This window comes from Drosophila tropicalis, unplaced genomic scaffold (assembly GCF_018151085.1).
Source record: "Drosophila tropicalis isolate 14030-0801.00 unplaced genomic scaffold, ASM1815108v1 contig_845, whole genome shotgun sequence".
Taxonomy (NCBI): domain Eukaryota; kingdom Metazoa; phylum Arthropoda; class Insecta; order Diptera; family Drosophilidae; genus Drosophila; species Drosophila tropicalis.
In genome coordinates, this window is record NW_027173338.1 from 5,037,724 (window position 1) to 5,055,303 (window position 17,580).

A 17,580-nucleotide genomic window follows, 5' to 3' on the forward strand; every position below is an offset into this window, starting at 1 on the left:
TCTGGTCATATTAGTCCTGCAAATGAGTCTCGCCCACTGGCCAAACAGCAGAGTTGTGATGGCAATTGAAAGGCGGTGAAAGGGTTCCCAAAAAGGGTTTACTCAAATAATTAGATAAAGCCTTTCATCATCATTTCACATCCGTTACGGTTTTTAAAAATACCAAAATACAATTCCTCACAGGACTTGTACGAAGACTTGAATAATGAAATTAAGTAAACTATTGACTTCATTGAAAATGCTTTTTTTGAATGTGTGATAGTGAAATATAAAAGACAATTACTTATTTTAATTACTCATATGACAACTTTTATTTAGTAAACATTAATATTTCTTAATAATGACAAGTAATTCAAAGTAATAATTTTCTTTGACATTTTATTAACCTAAAATTCTGAAAAAAGTCTTTTACTTACTATTGCCCAGTCTTGTATTAAAGTAAGTAGTTTTATTTGAGATTATATTTCGTTTATGTATCAATTGACTTTGTCAAAAAGCGAATTAACGTAGAAAACAAATCGTAAAAAAATATAATATAAAATACAAATAAGTTCTTATTAGTTTTAAATAAAAAGACTTAAAACAAATGCTGAAAAGGCAAGCAACAAATACTTCATCAACATTTTAAGTAGTAAAACATTTATCAAGTTAATTTTAAGAGATGATTTGTATCTAGAAGATGATGAATTGGAATTTTTTAACATAATCATCTACGAAATTCTAATATGCTTTGAATCCTTGTAAAGCCTTTATTATGAATAATAAAACTTTAGCTTGCCAGCCTTAAATTAATTATTTAGTTAAGTTCCAAACACTTGAAAACTAGGGTGATAGATCCCAAGGACCTCTTTTCCCAAGAGAAGCCTTACACTTATTAGTTATTTGTGTCAAATGTACATGGTCTCGAGATCAACCTAAGAATCAACATGAATAAGAAAAGACATAGAAAACAATAAATTAATATTGACTAAGTTTTCTTTGAACCCAGTTAAACTATCATATATTTATTAACTATTTTAAATACCTTATTTATTTATAATATTCTGCTATGGAGAATCTACTCATATGTTCATCCATTTAAAGGATAATACTTATGGAACGGATGAAAAATATTTTGAAATTTGAAGTATGAAAGTATCAGAATGTATTAAATTTGTTCTTTCATGTTTTGATTCTACGAAAACCGCATTTTCACATTTATGTTTCGGTTTTTATTTTGTCTACCCAAAACAAACTGTCAAAACCAGAGAAATCCTTAGAGTTGCTAGATAAGAGCCATGCGGTTTCAAGTAGCAAATTTAGCTTACTGGTTTAATATGGGATACTCCCTAGAAATCCACGGGGATGCCACTTGAGTGTTTTGAAAACTATTTACTACCGTTTTTTCTTCTTTTTTTTTTTTTTCGTCATAAAGAGTTTTTCGTCGAAAAGTTCTTAGTCCAGCGAGTCGTAAAAATGCAAATGCAAATGGAAATCGGGTATTGGGAATTGTGAATGGAAATGCGAGCATCCACACAAGGACCACACAAAGTTATGAATTGTAAAGTGATTTTCATTTCGAATGGCTGGCAAAAGATATGCCTAAAAGTCTATAATTTCGGATGCCCAAGGAATATTCCTGTCGACAATTAGTCTCACAGTAAAAATGTAAACAAAAATAAACTCAACCCCGAGAAGAGACTGGAGAGGGGCAGAAGGAGGAGAGTTTTCATCATAAACTCATAGGAGCAAAGGATTTTGGGATCGGATTACTAACTCAGACTCAAGAGTGGCTTGCTCTGGTTTGGCTTGGGTTCGATTTTTTAAAAGGAAGGGGCGCGACCCTGGTTGATGCGTTATGTAATTTATGTGGATAGCGCCGTACACTCATTTACTCTTGCAGGCACTGTAAACACTGGCCTCTAATAATAATCAGCAACAAATAAGCAACATAGCATGTAATCGGAGCAAAAGTATAAAACACTTGACACTTGGCAAAGTGGCGCTCAAGGATCAAGGATTCTCCTCTCGATTTTGGCTACAACTCGCACAACTCGGCTTTTGTTTTCTTGTGGGTCGCACATGTTTAGCTATCATAAATCATCAAATGTTATGGGTGCGACATGTCATGTCGTTTTCAAAACGCATTTTCACACTTTTCATCGGCTAGTAATTTGAATACTTTACAAGTCTTCGTTGGAAAAAGAAAAAAACAGAAAATCAGAGAGCGATATTGGGAAACAACAACTGAGCATTATTAATTATCTACACTTGTCTTGGATTTCATCTGGTTTTGCTGGTCTGTTTTTTTTTTTTTTTCTTGGATGTAAGTGATTGTAAGTGATATGAGCAACACCTCGATCAATGGGTGGGCCTTCATAGATTTCACCCTTCGCCCTGGCAATCCATTTAATCGATTAATACTCACCTTAATTAGACAAAGTTCTCAACCCAACTTGACCCCAGGGGGTGATATTCAGTTAATTGAAAAGACAACGGCAACAAAACGTTTTTTTGTTTGTTGTTCATCATCACAATCATCATCATCTTTGTGATGATCGTGGATCGGTAATCGGTAACCCATTTGATATCGTCAGGATAGATAGATATATCCAGCAGGCGGCCTACCTACATTGAAGTCAATTCAATTAGCCTCCAAGTGATCAATAATTAATCAAAGCATCGTTTGCCTAGGCATTCATTGAGCTCGCCCGCTCGATCGATGGCTCGATCGTTCGATCGTTTTTGATTGGCCGCCTTCGCCTCATTTGGACTATGCCGACACTTGGCTAGGAGTTTCGGTGTGTGCCTACCATATCCGCCATATTGCTAAATCACAAACGCAAATAAAGCATAAAAATAAAAGAGAAGTTTACAAAAAAGGAGGAAAAAAAAAATATACAAAATAAAAATGGATGGAAGGAAAAAAAAAGAACACACATAGACGGCAAAATATGAAAGTCAGCGTATAAAGCGACGTTTATGACAAGCGTGTGGCGGCTAAAATCAAAGCCAACTCGCTCCGTCCTCCGCCGCGTCCACCGCGTTCTCTCTTCTTCAGTGCTCCGTTTGCCCATCGTAAAGGTGTCTTTAGCCATATTGTTGTTGCTGTTTTCTTTTTTTTTTTTTTATTTTATTATTAGATTTTTGCGACATTTTTGGTGTGCGACTGAGTGAGAGTGTGTGTGTATCTGTGTGTGTTTGGTCTTCTGTTATCAGTGTGTGGGGTTGGTTTTTATTTTTATGATCGCTCACAGTAAACACACTGTGTGTTGGAAACGAAATATGCGGCATTCACCGTGTGATGACTGACGCTTAAGCGATAATACCACACGATGCGATAAGAGAGCTCGGGAAAAAACGCAATACCATACATATATGCGCCTCCCTTCCTCCCAAGGCATAGGCAAATGCAAATGTATGTATAAGGTAGCTACATGCCACAAGAACTACCACAAAGACCCCTCCCCACCCATATCAAGTGGGAGGAGTCTGTGGGTAGACACCTGGATGGCGATATTGATACAATGAGCCACTGTTCTCTATGAAGTTACATCACTTGAATTATTATTGGAATAACTTATAAATTAAGATTGTTAATTGTTAATTTGAATTCTTTTTTAAACATTTTAAAGTAAATCTTTTTGTTTCCTTATATAGAAACATCTCAATTTATATCTCAATCTGAAGTGATAATTATAGTAAATTGAGAAATAAAACATTTGTTTACATTATGAAGTTTTTGAAATTTAACATGCTTACTAATGATGGATTGAGCAGAGATTAAATGAAATACTTATAACACAAAAATGTTAAGAATTTATAAATCTTAAGAATCTTATCAATAATATCAATATTAGTCACATTAACGATTTTATAATCTTATGAATTGAATGAATTTTTCGAATGTAAATAATATTCAAAGTAAAATCTGAAAGTTTAAAAACTATATCTTAAGTCAGCAGTTAACTAATTCTTAAAATTATGCACTTAAATTTACACTTTAAGTTGTAAGATCTAAATTTGTTTAGTTCAATTTAAGTGAGTAAGCATGCTGAATTAACTTGTTTAATTGCTTAATCTTTGTGAACAAATTCACTAAACTTGTTTCTTTTTCACTGATTCAAGTAGCTCTCCCACTTGTTCAGTTGATCATTCATTCACTTTCTTGTTGACTCACCTGTTCTGTTCAGTTTCCTAAAAAAACACCGCGAATGGAAAAGGATAAAGGGATCGTCTACTTGATCACTGGATTTCTTTATAAATTCGATCGATTGACAAAAAGGTTGGATTAGAATATAAGTTTCAAACCTTAGTAAAGTTAATGCAGATAATAACTTTAAAAGCGTAGAACATAATTGGGTTCGCCATTTAATCATTTTCAGCATCTTCATTTTAACTTAATATTGACAATTTTTTAAAAATGTATTTAGTTAATATCAAAAACCAAATGAAAATTATTAGAAAAACTTAGCTATAGTTTAATTCTTTAAATTAATATAACAAAGTCCTAGTTAAAGTCCATAGAAGAAGATCAGTTTATCTTAAAATTTATGAAGAATCTGGATAGAGATACAATATACATAGATATAACTCACATCTATATATTATCTTAGAGACGTCTACAGTGTAGTCTCTAGACAAATTGTACGAATGAATTGAATATCGTCAAAATAAAAAGTTGTTATTCTAACTAAACTATTATTATTCAGTTTCAGATAGTACACAGGCAAATGAAATGATGCGCTTCATATAGAAAAACCTTTTTAAAGCAAATTCTTTGCATATTGGTAAGTGCAAAGTATTCAGAGTACCCCTAATCAAAAACTATATTATTTTGGTCTTAGGATAGGAATGGTAACAACCAAAGAGTTGAAATTTGTTTAAGCAGTTTGTTTAGGATCTTTAATTAATGTTGAAAGCCAAGATATGTTAGATATCAAGAGATTTCCGTTTCCTACCAATTGATTTTTCAGAACTTCCTTTATACGAGTTCTTTGGAGTATTTAGTAGGTGCTAAGAACTTGATTTGTGCGTTGAATTTCAAAGGAATTGACAACGGGTCAACGTCAGAGAGCAAACAATTTCTGTCCATTTGTTTGTTCATTACTTGATTTTGTAGTACTCGGCCTTCTACAGGGGCAGGGGCAGAAGCGGGCGTGTGCTCAATGCAAACAAATGGAGAGGACGGAGGCTGCGCACGCGCACTAAACCCAAAAACCGGCTAACACAGAGAACAACCAAAAGTCGGAACGGAAGGGCAAAATGAAATGGGAAGTCGAAGGGAATGGGAATGAGAATAAAAATGGGAACTTTTGGGACATGTTTTACACGTGAATTATGATGACAAAAAGACGCCGGCCGCTGTTGGCCCGAAAAGGCGATTCCGAAGGCTAATAAAACAGGCCTAAGCGAACTGAACTGAAATGAACTGAAGTGAAGTGAAGGTGAAATTCGATGAGCATAAAAATTGGTAGATGCTTGTCCTTCCACGCGACGCGTTTTATGAGCTATGAGAATGCGCGTTCGTTTGTGATTCGTGGAAAATATTCAATTGATACGAAATTGCTGCAATATAAATGCAGTGCTGACGATCTGTGTGGAGAATCTGATAGGTAGGTACAAAAATACAAGTAAAATGCGGCAATAAAACCATCTAGGCACAAATATCTTCAGGGACGCGTGGCTATAGCAAGGATAGATAGAGATAGAGATAGACACTGTATGGCGAAGGTTGAGTTCGGAGTTCGGTCCATTGCTCATGCTCAACGCTTACAATGATGTTGCAATTATTGAACCTTCTGTATTTTCAAATTTCCATCATTAATAACACAGGCGGAGACCAAGGTGAACGACGGCTATCGACGGCTATCGACGACGACCAACGACCAATGGAACGAAACGGAACAGAGCGATGTGGATGCTCCGCTGTGACCATTAGCGAGTTTCGGCGGAATACGCGTGAATTCGTTTTGTTCGTCGACGACTCACTGAGCGCATCAATTGAAGGCAATAACAGGGATCTCGAGGGATGGGAGAGAGAATATTTTGTTGGAATGCAGGTATGAAATATACGCGTATAGGTATATCTCAGCAAGGAGCCGGTGCTAGCATAAAGATCACCCATAATTATTCATCTTGGGTGGGGGGGCCCCGCAAAATGTAAACGGTCAACTGAACTCAACTAAACTGAAGGAATTCTTTCGCCTTGGATTTCGTACCGGACCACTTACTGTGTTTGTCAACGCAGATGCTAATCACAACATTAGTTTCCCTGCGATGCTGCACTTCAGCAAGACGACGAGGAGATACAACTATATACAGGGCACAGATTTTCAAAGAGACTTAACAGATTTGCCACGCCTAAATGTCTTGGCTAGTTGTGGGCTAACCTCTGGATGTGGGCCCCCCCTCCCGTGTTACTCTCAAGGCCAATACATGGCCACCTATTCGATGTGCGTTATTTTTGAGTATTTTGCCCAAAATAGATAATTATTTGTAACTATATGACAGCTGGAGAGATGCATTAAACTGGGCGAAAGGTGACGAGCGTTAAATTTTGGGTTAACCAGGCAAATGCCGTACAATTAGTTGCACTTTAAATTGAGTGATTAAAACATTAAAAAAAACAGTTGTAAACTGTTAAACATATTTCAAGCATGCTAAAAAATTGAACTATGGATTGCAGGACAAAGTCGACCAAACTCAAAAGTAAAATTGAAGCAGTTTCTTTCTATGACAAGTTTTTAAAAATACCAAACAAATGCATTTCACTAAATTGCTCTTGACTTGTTAAAAGAGCGATATTTTTAAACTGGAAATTAAATAAAAACGTAAATGGAATGTCACAGGTGCCAACACTGCAAATTTGTGATTTATCCTGCTGCCTGCAAAGGCTCTAATAAGAGGAATTTCTTTACTGCTTGGCCAAAAAATCTTTAGATTTTAAAGATTTTCACAAATTATTGATGTGGATTTCTAAATGGATTTAAAAGTGGGTTCAAGCCGATAGAAATAGAAAAGAAACCCATTTCGTAATTTTCAGAAAGTAAAGCTAAGTGGCCAAAGAATGGATCCTGTAATGAAAGAGGAACCAGCATACAAATTATCATACATTCGGATTTAAATTCAAAGAAAAGTAAAAGAGAACTTAAAAACAAAAACTCAAAGAAATTGAATTTTAACTTCTTGAAAAAAATATGTTCTTGAAGATCGTCTTTTTCTTAACATTCTTGTGGGTTTTTCGATATTTTTAAAACAATTGAATATTTAATCTACTATTGGTTAAACTATTTGCAATGTCAACAACTTTACTCTTGTTTTAAGCGAAGATCTTTATGGTCTAATCTATTAATAGTTAAAATTGTTTTTCTTTCTAACTTTTCAAATTAAGCACTACTAAACATGAGATAAAGATAGGATGAGATAATTTCTCTCTCACAATTAATTTGGTTTTCTTATTTTTTTTCATATTTTTCTTAAACATTCGAAATGTTTGGCAATAGGCTTTCTACTTATTCGATAGAAAATCCTTACACAATCCTTACAACCTATCAATCAAATAGAATTCCTTCAACTTACAATTAGACATACAAAAACGTTCGTTTGTAGTAATGCCTACTAGTTATTGATTTTGAATTAAACTCAATACTTAAGTATTCCTAAGATTTTTTGGTAACTACTATTTGGACTTTAGTTTCCTGAGTGACTTATGATATTTTCCAGGGATGAAAAGAATATATGATGTTTGAAAATAAAGATAATACCAAGTAGCAAAGCAAAAACTAAGTCCCATTAAAGTGAAAAGGTTATAATATTGAGGAAAGACAGAATTATTTGTGCTACCAACCGTTTCTCACGTAGTCACCAATATCTACCCTTGAATCAAACATTTATTCATATTCCATAATTATCTCCAACTGAACTATCTGTCTATCTATCAGTTTGAGTGGCAACAAATCCCTCAACAATGTTTTTTTCATTCTCAGACACAAAATAAAAAAAAAGAATAATAGAAATAAAAGTTATCTCTAGACAAGTTGCCAAGTAGTAGTTAAGCTCTAACGCCCACTTTTTAAATTCACACTTGATTCTTGCATATCAAAGGCGATTGATTGATAAGCTGCTTGCTATCAATCTAAACGATCGATCGGTGAAAGCAACTTACATGTATCAGACAATTTTGCAACTGAAGTGGCAACAGTTGAGTAGCTCGTGTCTAGTAAGTAGGCAGGAAACTGCAGCTCCAACTGGACAGTTGCAACCAGTATTGACCAGCACTTGACAATATTCATGCTATCTATTCAACTTCTCCTTCTCCCTCTGCTTGTGCTCCGCCACCTCTGAAAAAACACCACTCGGCAACTGGTCAGAGATTGAGACTGCTCGGAGGGTTCGAGCTACCCGTCATTGTTCCATTGGCACGAGTCTTATTTGCCTTTTGTGTTGGACACATTAAATTGGTCCCCTCCAGTCTCTCTTGCCCCCCAATTGGGTTTACAGCTGTCTATTTAGGTCTGCCCGCTGGGCACACATGTCTCCTTTGCTCTTTGCTATCGTTTGATTGCCTACTAATCCAAATCATTGATGGTCTCCAACGTTTTCTCATCTAGACAGACAAATGAGCAAACAAATGTCCTTAAAATGCAGCCAAATTGGATCATAACTCGGACGAAATGCGAAAATCTGTGCAAACAGCGCATTAATTAAGTCATCCTGCAGTGAAAGGACACACCAACGCCCATGCACCCATAAAACTCATGGCGAAAAGGACCTCAAGGCCTTAGGACTTTGTCACTGCCGGGGTCATCGTAATCGTCAAATCGGTCAGCCATCCGCCATTAATGTCTGTTTGCCTCAATTGCGTCATGAGTTGGGTCCACTGACACGTTAAAGGAATAAAGGATATTTTCTGCTCGAAATGGTCACGAAACTGTTGTATTATATATTCTAATTTATATTTCGAGAATTTCTCAGGGAACGTCCCTGTAAAACAGATGCAAGTTATAAGAGACATATAGAACTAGAAAAAGATTAAAGGTGTAGGACGATGTCCGATTAGATTATCATTGATGACGGCTATTTATCTCTCTTTAAAGGTGAAGTGTTGGGAGATGAAGTTTTTACAATGATGTTTAAATCATTTGTAATGAAGTTAAAAGGTCGTCCAAATGGTCATCTTTGTAAAAGCCTAAAAATTTTATTGATCAAGCGGCTAATTAAACCAAATTTGGTCTCATTGCAATTCTTGATTATTAGTTGATGACTTTAAAAGGTACCTCAGGCTCGAATGCATAGCCAAATCAAGGGTTTAGTTAAAGTACAAGGCATCCAAGAAGTTAAAAATTTGTTGAGTACTTCTAAAGCCAGACATGTCCTCTCTTCCACATATTGCCCGAAACTAATTAAACATTTGTATTGATTGAACATTTTGGAATTTATATATGTCAAAATGTTATGCTATATATATTATATATAATATCAAACATTTGGAAACTTCAGAAGTTCACTTATGCCATGCCCATAACAAAAATAAATGACTTTTTGCAATAATCTCATAGGAAACATATTTCATAAGGCAAACTCATCGAATGTCCCCAATATAATTGTTAGATTGTTATAATTTCAATTTGTTAAATCTACACACAATCAGTAATCAGAGTGAGTGTTTTTTTGTTTTTTATTCTTTCATTTTATATTGGGGGGCGTCAGAGAAGCCATCAACTACCAATGAACCAAAAATAATTATTCCCATGGGCACCTACTTATCGCAACTACGGTCGGGGGCAAACACTTAGCCTCTGCCTCTCTTTCTTCTTCCAATTTTAATTGCTGTGTTTGTGGAATCGATTCTTCTTGTGTGTGTGTGTGTGTGTGTGTGTTTTTTGTGTGAGAGTGAGTGTATTTTTATCGAAAAAAACACTTAACTTTAACGCTGGTCGTTATCGAGGCAAACAGCCAATCGTCATCTACATACAATTGTGGGAAGTGGGTCGATAGCACGCCCACACCCATTCTCATTCCTATTCCAACACTTCTAACAAGGCTTCATCATCATCATCATCATCGTCGGCGTCGTCATCATCGTTCGATGTGCAATGTGTACAATTTGTTGCTCTTTGGGCTGTGGTCTCTTGTCTGTTCTCTGGCCACTTCAATAATCTTTCCGGACCCGGGCAAAACCGCAATACGAACACAAAGTGCACACTTGACAGACAGAAATTGAGGGTGGAGATGGCGGTAATGGGGAGAGAAGAGGGGCAGCTGCTGCAGCTGCAATTGCAACTGCAACTCCCTGTAGATGTTGCATGTCGCTTGTCTGGCAATTACAAATTATTAACGCATTGCAATACCACAACGACTCAGAGACTCCATCGCTTGAGGTACAATTAACGCTTACTTACTTACTACTGTCTATTATCTCTTATGTTAGTGGTGTTTTGAGGGGGTTTTCTTCAATTCAATTGTCGTCGTCCTTGTTCTCGTTCTCAATCGCCTTATCAATATCTTGAGGCTTTTTCAATTGCTTCTTGTGTTGTTTTAATTAGATGAAAATTAACTAGGAATCACTTAAAACAATAATTTTATCAAATATCAAAAGACATCTTTACAAAATTTTAAGCCAAATAATGAATCTTTCTACCTTTAACAAGTAAATTTTGAGTTTAATGAACGGACGAAATAAAAATGTGCAGAATTTATTTAAAATGAATACTGAAAATTGGTTAAACTTCTTTATAGCTCAGCCAAGTCTTATACAATATTTACATAACAAATTTATTTGACTTATGTGGACATTTTTGGGAATAAAAATAGGTGTCAAAATAAATCGCAGATATAAAGTTTTATCCATATTAAAATTAACTAAAAAAACATTGAAAGTTTAATATCTTTTTGCTGTCATTTTGACAGCTTCGGCTTTTTAGAATAAATGTCTGGAAGAATAACCAATCCCAAGGAAAATCTTTCCTCTAGTCAGAGCAAGACAAGATTAAAGAGAGAAGAACAAGTAGACCAGATTTAGTAATTATTTGAGAGCAGATTCAAATTTATATCAAAACTTACTTGCATTTGTAATTAGCTTCATAGAATTGAAGTTTCGTTTTGAAGTTTTCAATCTGCTATTCTGCTATCCCATTTGCCCTACTTGCATTGAAAGCTGAAGATTATTTCTTAGTTACCGGATTGCATATCTTTAACAATTAAAAGGAACAATTTATAATATTTTGTACCTTTGCAACTTTTTTATAATGTTTGATCCATTTTGGATAGGGGAAAGGACAAATAAGAAGTAAAACTGGAATTTATACCAATTGTTTGAATATACATACATACGTATGTATGTACATACATAGATGTAAATAAAAATGGTTAAGTTAATTTAAGAATAGCCTAGAACGACCATTTTCGCATACCTTAAACAAGTTTTGTATATATTTTTTAAACAGTTTAGTTTCATAAAGGAAAAGAAACATAAAATTTCGATTTAATTTTGAAATTTATTTTTTTATATTTGCTGCTTTCAAATTTTATTCCAAAAGTATGTGTAGTTAAATGAAATAAAAACGCGCAGCCTAAAAGTATGCACACTTTATTTTTATATATTTAACAGGCCTCTGTTCAATTTTTTTTAACAGAGTTCTGTTAACTGTTAAAGGTGGGCTTAACATTTTACCTGAAATCTAGCTTTTTTTTACAAATATGCCTAAATTAATAATGAATTTAATGGTTTTGTGATTATAATTTAAAAAAATTGCTTGATATTTTGTCATCTACTTGGTTTGCAAAATCTAATTAGGGAAATAATTATACAAAATGAGATTAGAAAAACCCGTTTCTATATGTTACCACTTCTGATTTTCATTTCATACTCTTTCAAAATATATTTTAATTTCCAAAACTTTAATTCTTAACAATTAAGCAACTGCAAATATTTAGAATACTGGACTACATGTCGTATGCGTTAGTTGCATTACGCATACGACAAGTATTGCGGAAAATTTGTATTGTTGCCCATGGTGATTCAATGAACTAGAACTAAGGTCTGGAACTGGTTCCAGTTCGTGATTACATGCAATTGCTTTGTACTTGCAATTTGCCATCTAATCACTCTGTATAACTCATTCGATTATTAAATCAACAATTCGAGGGTGTGAATAAAAGCAAACCCCTTGCCGATAACCCCCTCCGAAGACCTTTCAATTTACATAAGATAATCAAAATGTTAGTATTGCGTCGAAAGTGGAGGAATGAAGATGAACGCGTGGAAATGGCTAACTATATTGATTACTTTGTGGTTAAATGTCGGTCACGGATTGACGGGAAACATACTGGCCGTGTATCCACACTTTGGTTTCAGCCATTTCAAAGTGGTAATGCCGATATTAAATGAACTGGTGGCACGTGGCCATCGCGTGACGGTTATCTCATATGTAAGGAATCCTCAAGCCAAATATGAAGAGTTGGTCATTGCCGACAAGGATGAGGATCAGGCGAGCACGACCATCAATGTGGTGCCTCTAAGTGAGCATACACCAACCCGTTCGTTATGGGTTCTCTTTCAAGAGTACATGAGTTTGCATCACGAAGGGCAAGAGACATGCGAGAGACTCTTTGCCAGTGGCCATGTTGAGAAGATCATAGAACGTCATCAGAGATTGAACTATGATCTACTCCTTACCGAATACTTCAATGCGGATTGCCAATTGGCCATAGCCAAGATCTTAAACTTACCCATAATAGGATTGAGTACTTGTGCCCTTATGCCCTACTATTTCGATCGCATTGATCTGCCCAATACACCCTCATATATAACATCGGAATACATAGGATTTGCTGCACCTCTAACCTGGTCCGAACGTTTGCTCAATTTTGTTCAAGCCAAGGGATTACGATTGCTCTATCAATATCATTCGAATAGAGCGGATAATGCCTTGATTAAGCGTTACCTTCAGATCAATGTGGATGTCGATGAAGTGGCACGTTCCCAAACAGCTTTCATACTGGGCAATCAACACTATTCCCTGATGGGAAGTCGTCCGCTGAGTCAGCAATTTGTCGAAGTGGGTGGGGTACACATAACACCAGAAGCAGAGAAGGAACTCCCTGCCAATGTTGAGCAATTCCTTCAGGAATCGGATGAGAAAGTTCTATTTATCAGTTGGGGTTCCATGGTCAGAGCTTCCAGCATGGATGATGACAAATTGTTGGACATTCTAAAAGCTCTCGACGAACAACCTTTGCGTGTCATTTGGAAATGGGAAGCTGAAGACTTACCCCATAAAATTAATCCCAAGAAGATTCTCCTTGTCAAATGGGCACCACAATTGGCTCTATTATGTGGGTATTGATTAGATGTGTCCTACAACTTTCGTTCTCATGGTAGGTCCATTTTCTACCTTAGGTCATCCCAAAGTGGTTTTATTCTGGTCTCATGGCGGTCTCCTGGGCACCACCGAGGGTGTTCACTGTGGCAAACCCATGCTGGTCACTCCCATCTATGGTGATCAATTTCTTAATGCCTTTGCCGTACAAAACCGTGGAATGGGCTTGAAATTAGACTATCAACATATAAGCAAAACAAGTCTAAACGAATCTTTTCAAGAATTGACTAAAGCAAGGTGGGAACATAAAATGGATAACTTAAACTCTCCGGAATATTAATTCATTAATTTTCTTCTTAGTTACCAACTACGTGCCCAGAAGATCTCACAGATCTTTCGTAGACGGCATCATACACCTCTTGAGTCGGCAATTTGGTCAATTGGACATACAATCGAAAATGGCTTAACGGGTGCCAAACTATTGCAATCTCCTGGCATAGATCTTCATTGGTTTATCTATTATTCTTTAGATAGTATATGCTTGATTTTCTGTAGCCTAATGCCACTTTTACTAGGTTGGTTCTATCTAACTGGTTGGAGTTTTAAAAGACTAATGGCAAATTTATTTCATTGGAATATCTAATAAATTAACTAACGATAGTTAGATTCTAAGAGCCTTAATTTCTAAAGAAATCAACGAAAATATCGTAAATTGAATCACTGTATCTTATGACATACTCTTTATACATATACATATATATATATACATGACATTAAGTTAAGCTTCAATAAAAATATATAGGTATATACAAAGCGACATAAAGTCTTAACCCCCATTAGTAGCGCAAATGGTGCATACAATCACGACGGCACTCTTCATAGGTCAAGAAGTTGTTCATGGTCGAGGCGCAGCCTGTGTAATAAAAACTCTCACAATTTCCCGAATCCACATTGTAGGCATAACGCAGCTGTCTGCCACGACAGAGACCAGGAGCCTTTGGCTGGCGGCAAGCTGTAAATGAAAAACAAGTTAGTCTCTAAGCTCATTTCAATTCACTTTTAGTTATTACCCATCAATTCCTGTTGCAGTACCTCATGAGTTTGATTCTCCAGATTCGGCAATCCTTGGGTTAATGTCGTCCACAAAAGCACTAGAAGCCACACTTGAGGCCCTTTTAGCCACCACATAGTTTCGTAGCCTCAGATCAATGCGATTCAATTCAGTTTAAGCATAAATATTATTTTTGTTTGGCTCAGCAAAAAATATTATTAACAAAACAACAGAGAGAGAGAGAGTGAGAACTTTATGCGGCAATTTCACTTTTCAAACTGTTCTGATGAGAATATTCAGACAGATTTTTCTTGGCTTGTTTACAAAAGTTTCTTCTCGTACGAACTCACGTAGTTTTTAGTTTTTTGTTTTCATTTTCCATTTCAATTGTCAAGTTCTTTCCGTTTTTCGTCTTTGAGTGAAAACGTGTTCTCAAAGTCAAACTCAAATGCAGGAAATAACAGAAAGTTTAATTAAAAAGGTAGCTTTCAAAATATATTCACATTTTATTGTATATAAGCGGAACTAGATGGACAAGAGAAACTTGGCAGAGAAACAGATCTTTAAATACTCTTAGCCCATAAAAGGAAGGCAAACTTTTTGAAGTTCGATTCGAATGGCCCTAGCTAAAATTGATCATTATTAGTTATTAGAATCAGTTGAACTAGAAAACTTCATTTTCTAACTTATCAAAATCGCTTTCAGAACTGAAGGGTCAACTTATATGTATGTTTAACTAACAATAAAGATACAATCGTGCTCACAAGAATTTTGTCAATTTTCCTCTTGAAATGATTGTCTTTTCTTTTCATAGAAAAATTCGATCCAAAATTAAGGATCTTTCTTAAGGAAAGAAAGACTGTAGTTACAGATATGGTCAATATAATTTGAAGAATGTCGCATTAAAAACGACAGCCGTTTAATTTAAGTTTAGAAGGTTGTCAAGGACTTTTCCCAATTGCATTGTCCTTTTTTATTTGATGTAGACTGAAGACTAAGGACAGCGTCGCAAAGGCAGGAAAAACTGTTGTCATAACACCTTTGACCTACATTAACTAAGTGAATAGTTAGCTAGTTAGTAGCTAAACACACACCTTGACATTTATATCAATTTAAACTCAATATACATATATCGATTTACTCTATATATCTCTTAATACTTTACACACATATAAGTTCTTGTTCATCGAGCATCTTGAGTTGATCTACTTTACAAAGCCTTAAATAGTATCCTATTCGATCTCTTTAACTTTATAACTTTTAAAAATATCTTAAATCCAAAGTCGTTCCAAAGAGAGAGAATATATAAAAACTTACATAATAATTTCGTTGCATAAAATTTGTTTATTAAAATTCTAAATGATTTGATTATTTTTTTTTTTCGACATAGTTTTGTTTCTTCTTTTGTTGTAAAATTTAGTATGTAGAAATCCGTACTAGAACTAGGATGACAGATTTAAAATATTAAAAACGTTTTTAGTATGCAATTTGAACAGAATGTTGTTATGACGGTATCGAGGGGGGGGTAGGGTTTTTGTCATTAATAGAGATGAATAATAATGCTTAGTGGACTATAAGGCAACCCGATTTGTGTGTAACAATGATATATATATATATGTATAAAAATATGTTAAATATAGTTATAGAAAATAATTTTTTTACAATGCACTTGGCCGCTACTTAAAATTTACCATATATATATATATATATATGTATATATATATATATATCAATTATGTATTTCCAATGAACTAGACAATTTACTCACATATTTCATCTTCTTGCTGGGCTTAATTAGTTGTAAACTCGTTAATAAATTCATTGTGTTTCACGTTCCTACAAAGATGGATGTATATGTATATGTATGTATGTATGATTGATGTGTGTGTCTGTGTGTGATTTTGCTTATTCATTATAAATTTTGAGGGCCTTGGGCCAATGGAGACTTTTCCTTTCAAGCTGCTGACTGTTGCTTTGGCGTACATATGGCGCACAATTTAAGATCAAAGTTTATAGAGAGAGGACAGAGAGCATCATCGTCTAGGAAACAAATTTGTGTGTGTGTGTGGTTGTGTGTAACTAGAAATCTTTATCCCATCCAGTGACATCATCTGGCGGTGGTCCTTCTGGATCGGGTGGATAATCATCAAAGTTTGTTGTATCAACCACACTCTTCACTGTTGGCTTTATGGGCGGTTCTAGAGTACAATTCTGCAGGCCCCACCAATAGAAGCCATCGAACCATCTGTGGGCAAAAAAATTGGCGTTTAGTAGGCTATTAGTCTCCTCCTCCTAGGGTTTAACTTACTTATGCTTTTGTATTTCACTTATGCCGCCACGTTGATAGCCCAGACGTTCAGCTGGATTATCACGACACAATTTCTTAATCAAATTGCTGGCATTGCGTGTGATATTACGCGGAAATTCGATGGCATCAATGCCCTTAAGTATAATGTTATAGGTACGCATGGGATCAGAGCCAGTAAATGGTGGGGTTCCTGTAAAAGAAAATGCACTTAAGTCTCAAATGTAAGCTCATTTGATGTTCGTTTTCCTGCTCACCTGTCAACAACTCAAACATCAAGACACCCAATGACCAATAATCCGCACTAATGTCATGACCACGATTCAATATCACTTCCGGGGCCACGTATTCGGGGGTGCCACAGAATGTCCAGGTCTTGCGACCCGTTTGTAATTTCTTGGCAAAACCAAAGTCCACCAACTTAACATAGCCCCGCTCGTCAAGGAGTAAATTCTCTGGCTTCAAATCCCTATAGATGATATTGCGCGAGTGCAGATAGTCAAAGGCCTCCACCACACAAGCTGTGTAGAATCGAGTGGTGCCATCATCGAAGTTGCCCTTGTCACGCAATATCGTCCAGAGTTCACCGCCCAGACAACTCTCCATGAGCATATAGAGATATTTCTTATCCTTAAAGGTCTTGAATAGTTTCACTATAAACTGACAATTTGCCTCGCCCATTATCTCCTTTTCGGACATTATGTGCTGCTGTTGTCGTGTCTCGACAATTTGCGACTTCTTCATCTGTTTCAGGGCAAAGGAACGTGAGCTATCGCCATTCGTTTGGACCAATTCAACGCGTCCGAAACCACCGACACCCAATGTGGCAATGACCCGTAAATCGGTGAGATTTAAATCACGGAATTCCTCATTGATTCTGCAAAAAAGAAAGAGAAATTAGTCTTGAACTTCATTCTAAAGAT

General features: G+C 35.7%; 3 protein-coding genes across 5 annotated transcripts in view; 1 reads left to right on the forward strand and 2 right to left on the reverse strand.

Moving 5' to 3' along the window:
- The first annotated feature begins 12,116 nt into the window (after positions 1–12,116).
- On the forward strand, positions 12,117–14,118 carry Ugt36A1 (UDP-glycosyltransferase family 36 member A1). The gene is made up of 3 exons (XM_068295569.1): positions 12,117–13,317; positions 13,382–13,598; positions 13,662–14,118. Exons 1-3 carry the CDS (start codon positions 12,228–12,230, stop codon positions 13,942–13,944), a joined length of 1,590 nt encoding a protein of 529 aa, XP_068151670.1. The 5' UTR covers positions 12,117–12,227; the 3' UTR covers positions 13,945–14,118.
- LOC137581341 (PI-actitoxin-Aeq3a) lies at positions 14,023–14,665 on the reverse strand. The gene is made up of 2 exons (XM_068295570.1): positions 14,372–14,665; positions 14,023–14,313 (listed from the first exon to the last, which is right to left on the reverse strand). The coding sequence occupies exons 1-2, from the start codon at positions 14,487–14,489 to the stop codon at positions 14,138–14,140; spliced, it is 294 nt and encodes a 97-aa protein (XP_068151671.1). The 5' UTR covers positions 14,490–14,665; the 3' UTR covers positions 14,023–14,137.
- A 1,011-nt stretch (positions 14,666–15,676) lies between these two features.
- The window catches only part of for (cGMP-dependent protein kinase for), a 41,950-nt gene continuing 40,046 nt past the window's right edge, over positions 15,677–17,580 (reverse strand). For all 3 annotated transcript variants that reach the window (XM_068295565.1, XM_068295567.1, XM_068295566.1), the window contains 3 exons: positions 16,915–17,534; positions 16,661–16,850; positions 15,677–16,597 (listed from right to left, as the gene is read on the reverse strand). In XM_068295565.1, the coding sequence (XP_068151666.1) occupies positions 16,432–16,597; positions 16,661–16,850; positions 16,915–17,534 (976 nt within the window). In that variant the 3' untranslated portion in view covers positions 15,677–16,431. The remainder of the gene's footprint in view (positions 16,598–16,660; positions 16,851–16,914; positions 17,535–17,580) is intronic.

What these genes read in the sequence shown, in the direction of transcription:
- LOC137581341 (XM_068295570.1), bottom strand. Translation starts at nt 14,489, where the DNA reads ATGTGGTGGCTAAAAGGGCCTCAAGTGTGGCTTCTAGTGCTTTTGTGG. An exon ending in ACTGCAACAGGAATTGATGG is followed by an intron (nt 14,314 to 14,371) that starts GTAATAACTAAA and finishes TTTCATTTACAG; the next exon opens with CTTGCCGCCAGCCAAAGGCT.
- Ugt36A1 (XM_068295569.1), top strand. Translation starts at nt 12,228, where the DNA reads ATGAAGATGAACGCGTGGAAATGGCTAACTATATTGATTACTTTGTGG. An exon ending in ACCACAATTGGCTCTATTAT is followed by an intron (nt 13,318 to 13,381) that starts GTGGGTATTGAT and finishes TTTCTACCTTAG; the next exon opens with GTCATCCCAAAGTGGTTTTA. An exon ending in CAAGAATTGACTAAAGCAAG is followed by an intron (nt 13,599 to 13,661) that starts GTGGGAACATAA and finishes TTTTCTTCTTAG; the next exon opens with TTACCAACTACGTGCCCAGA.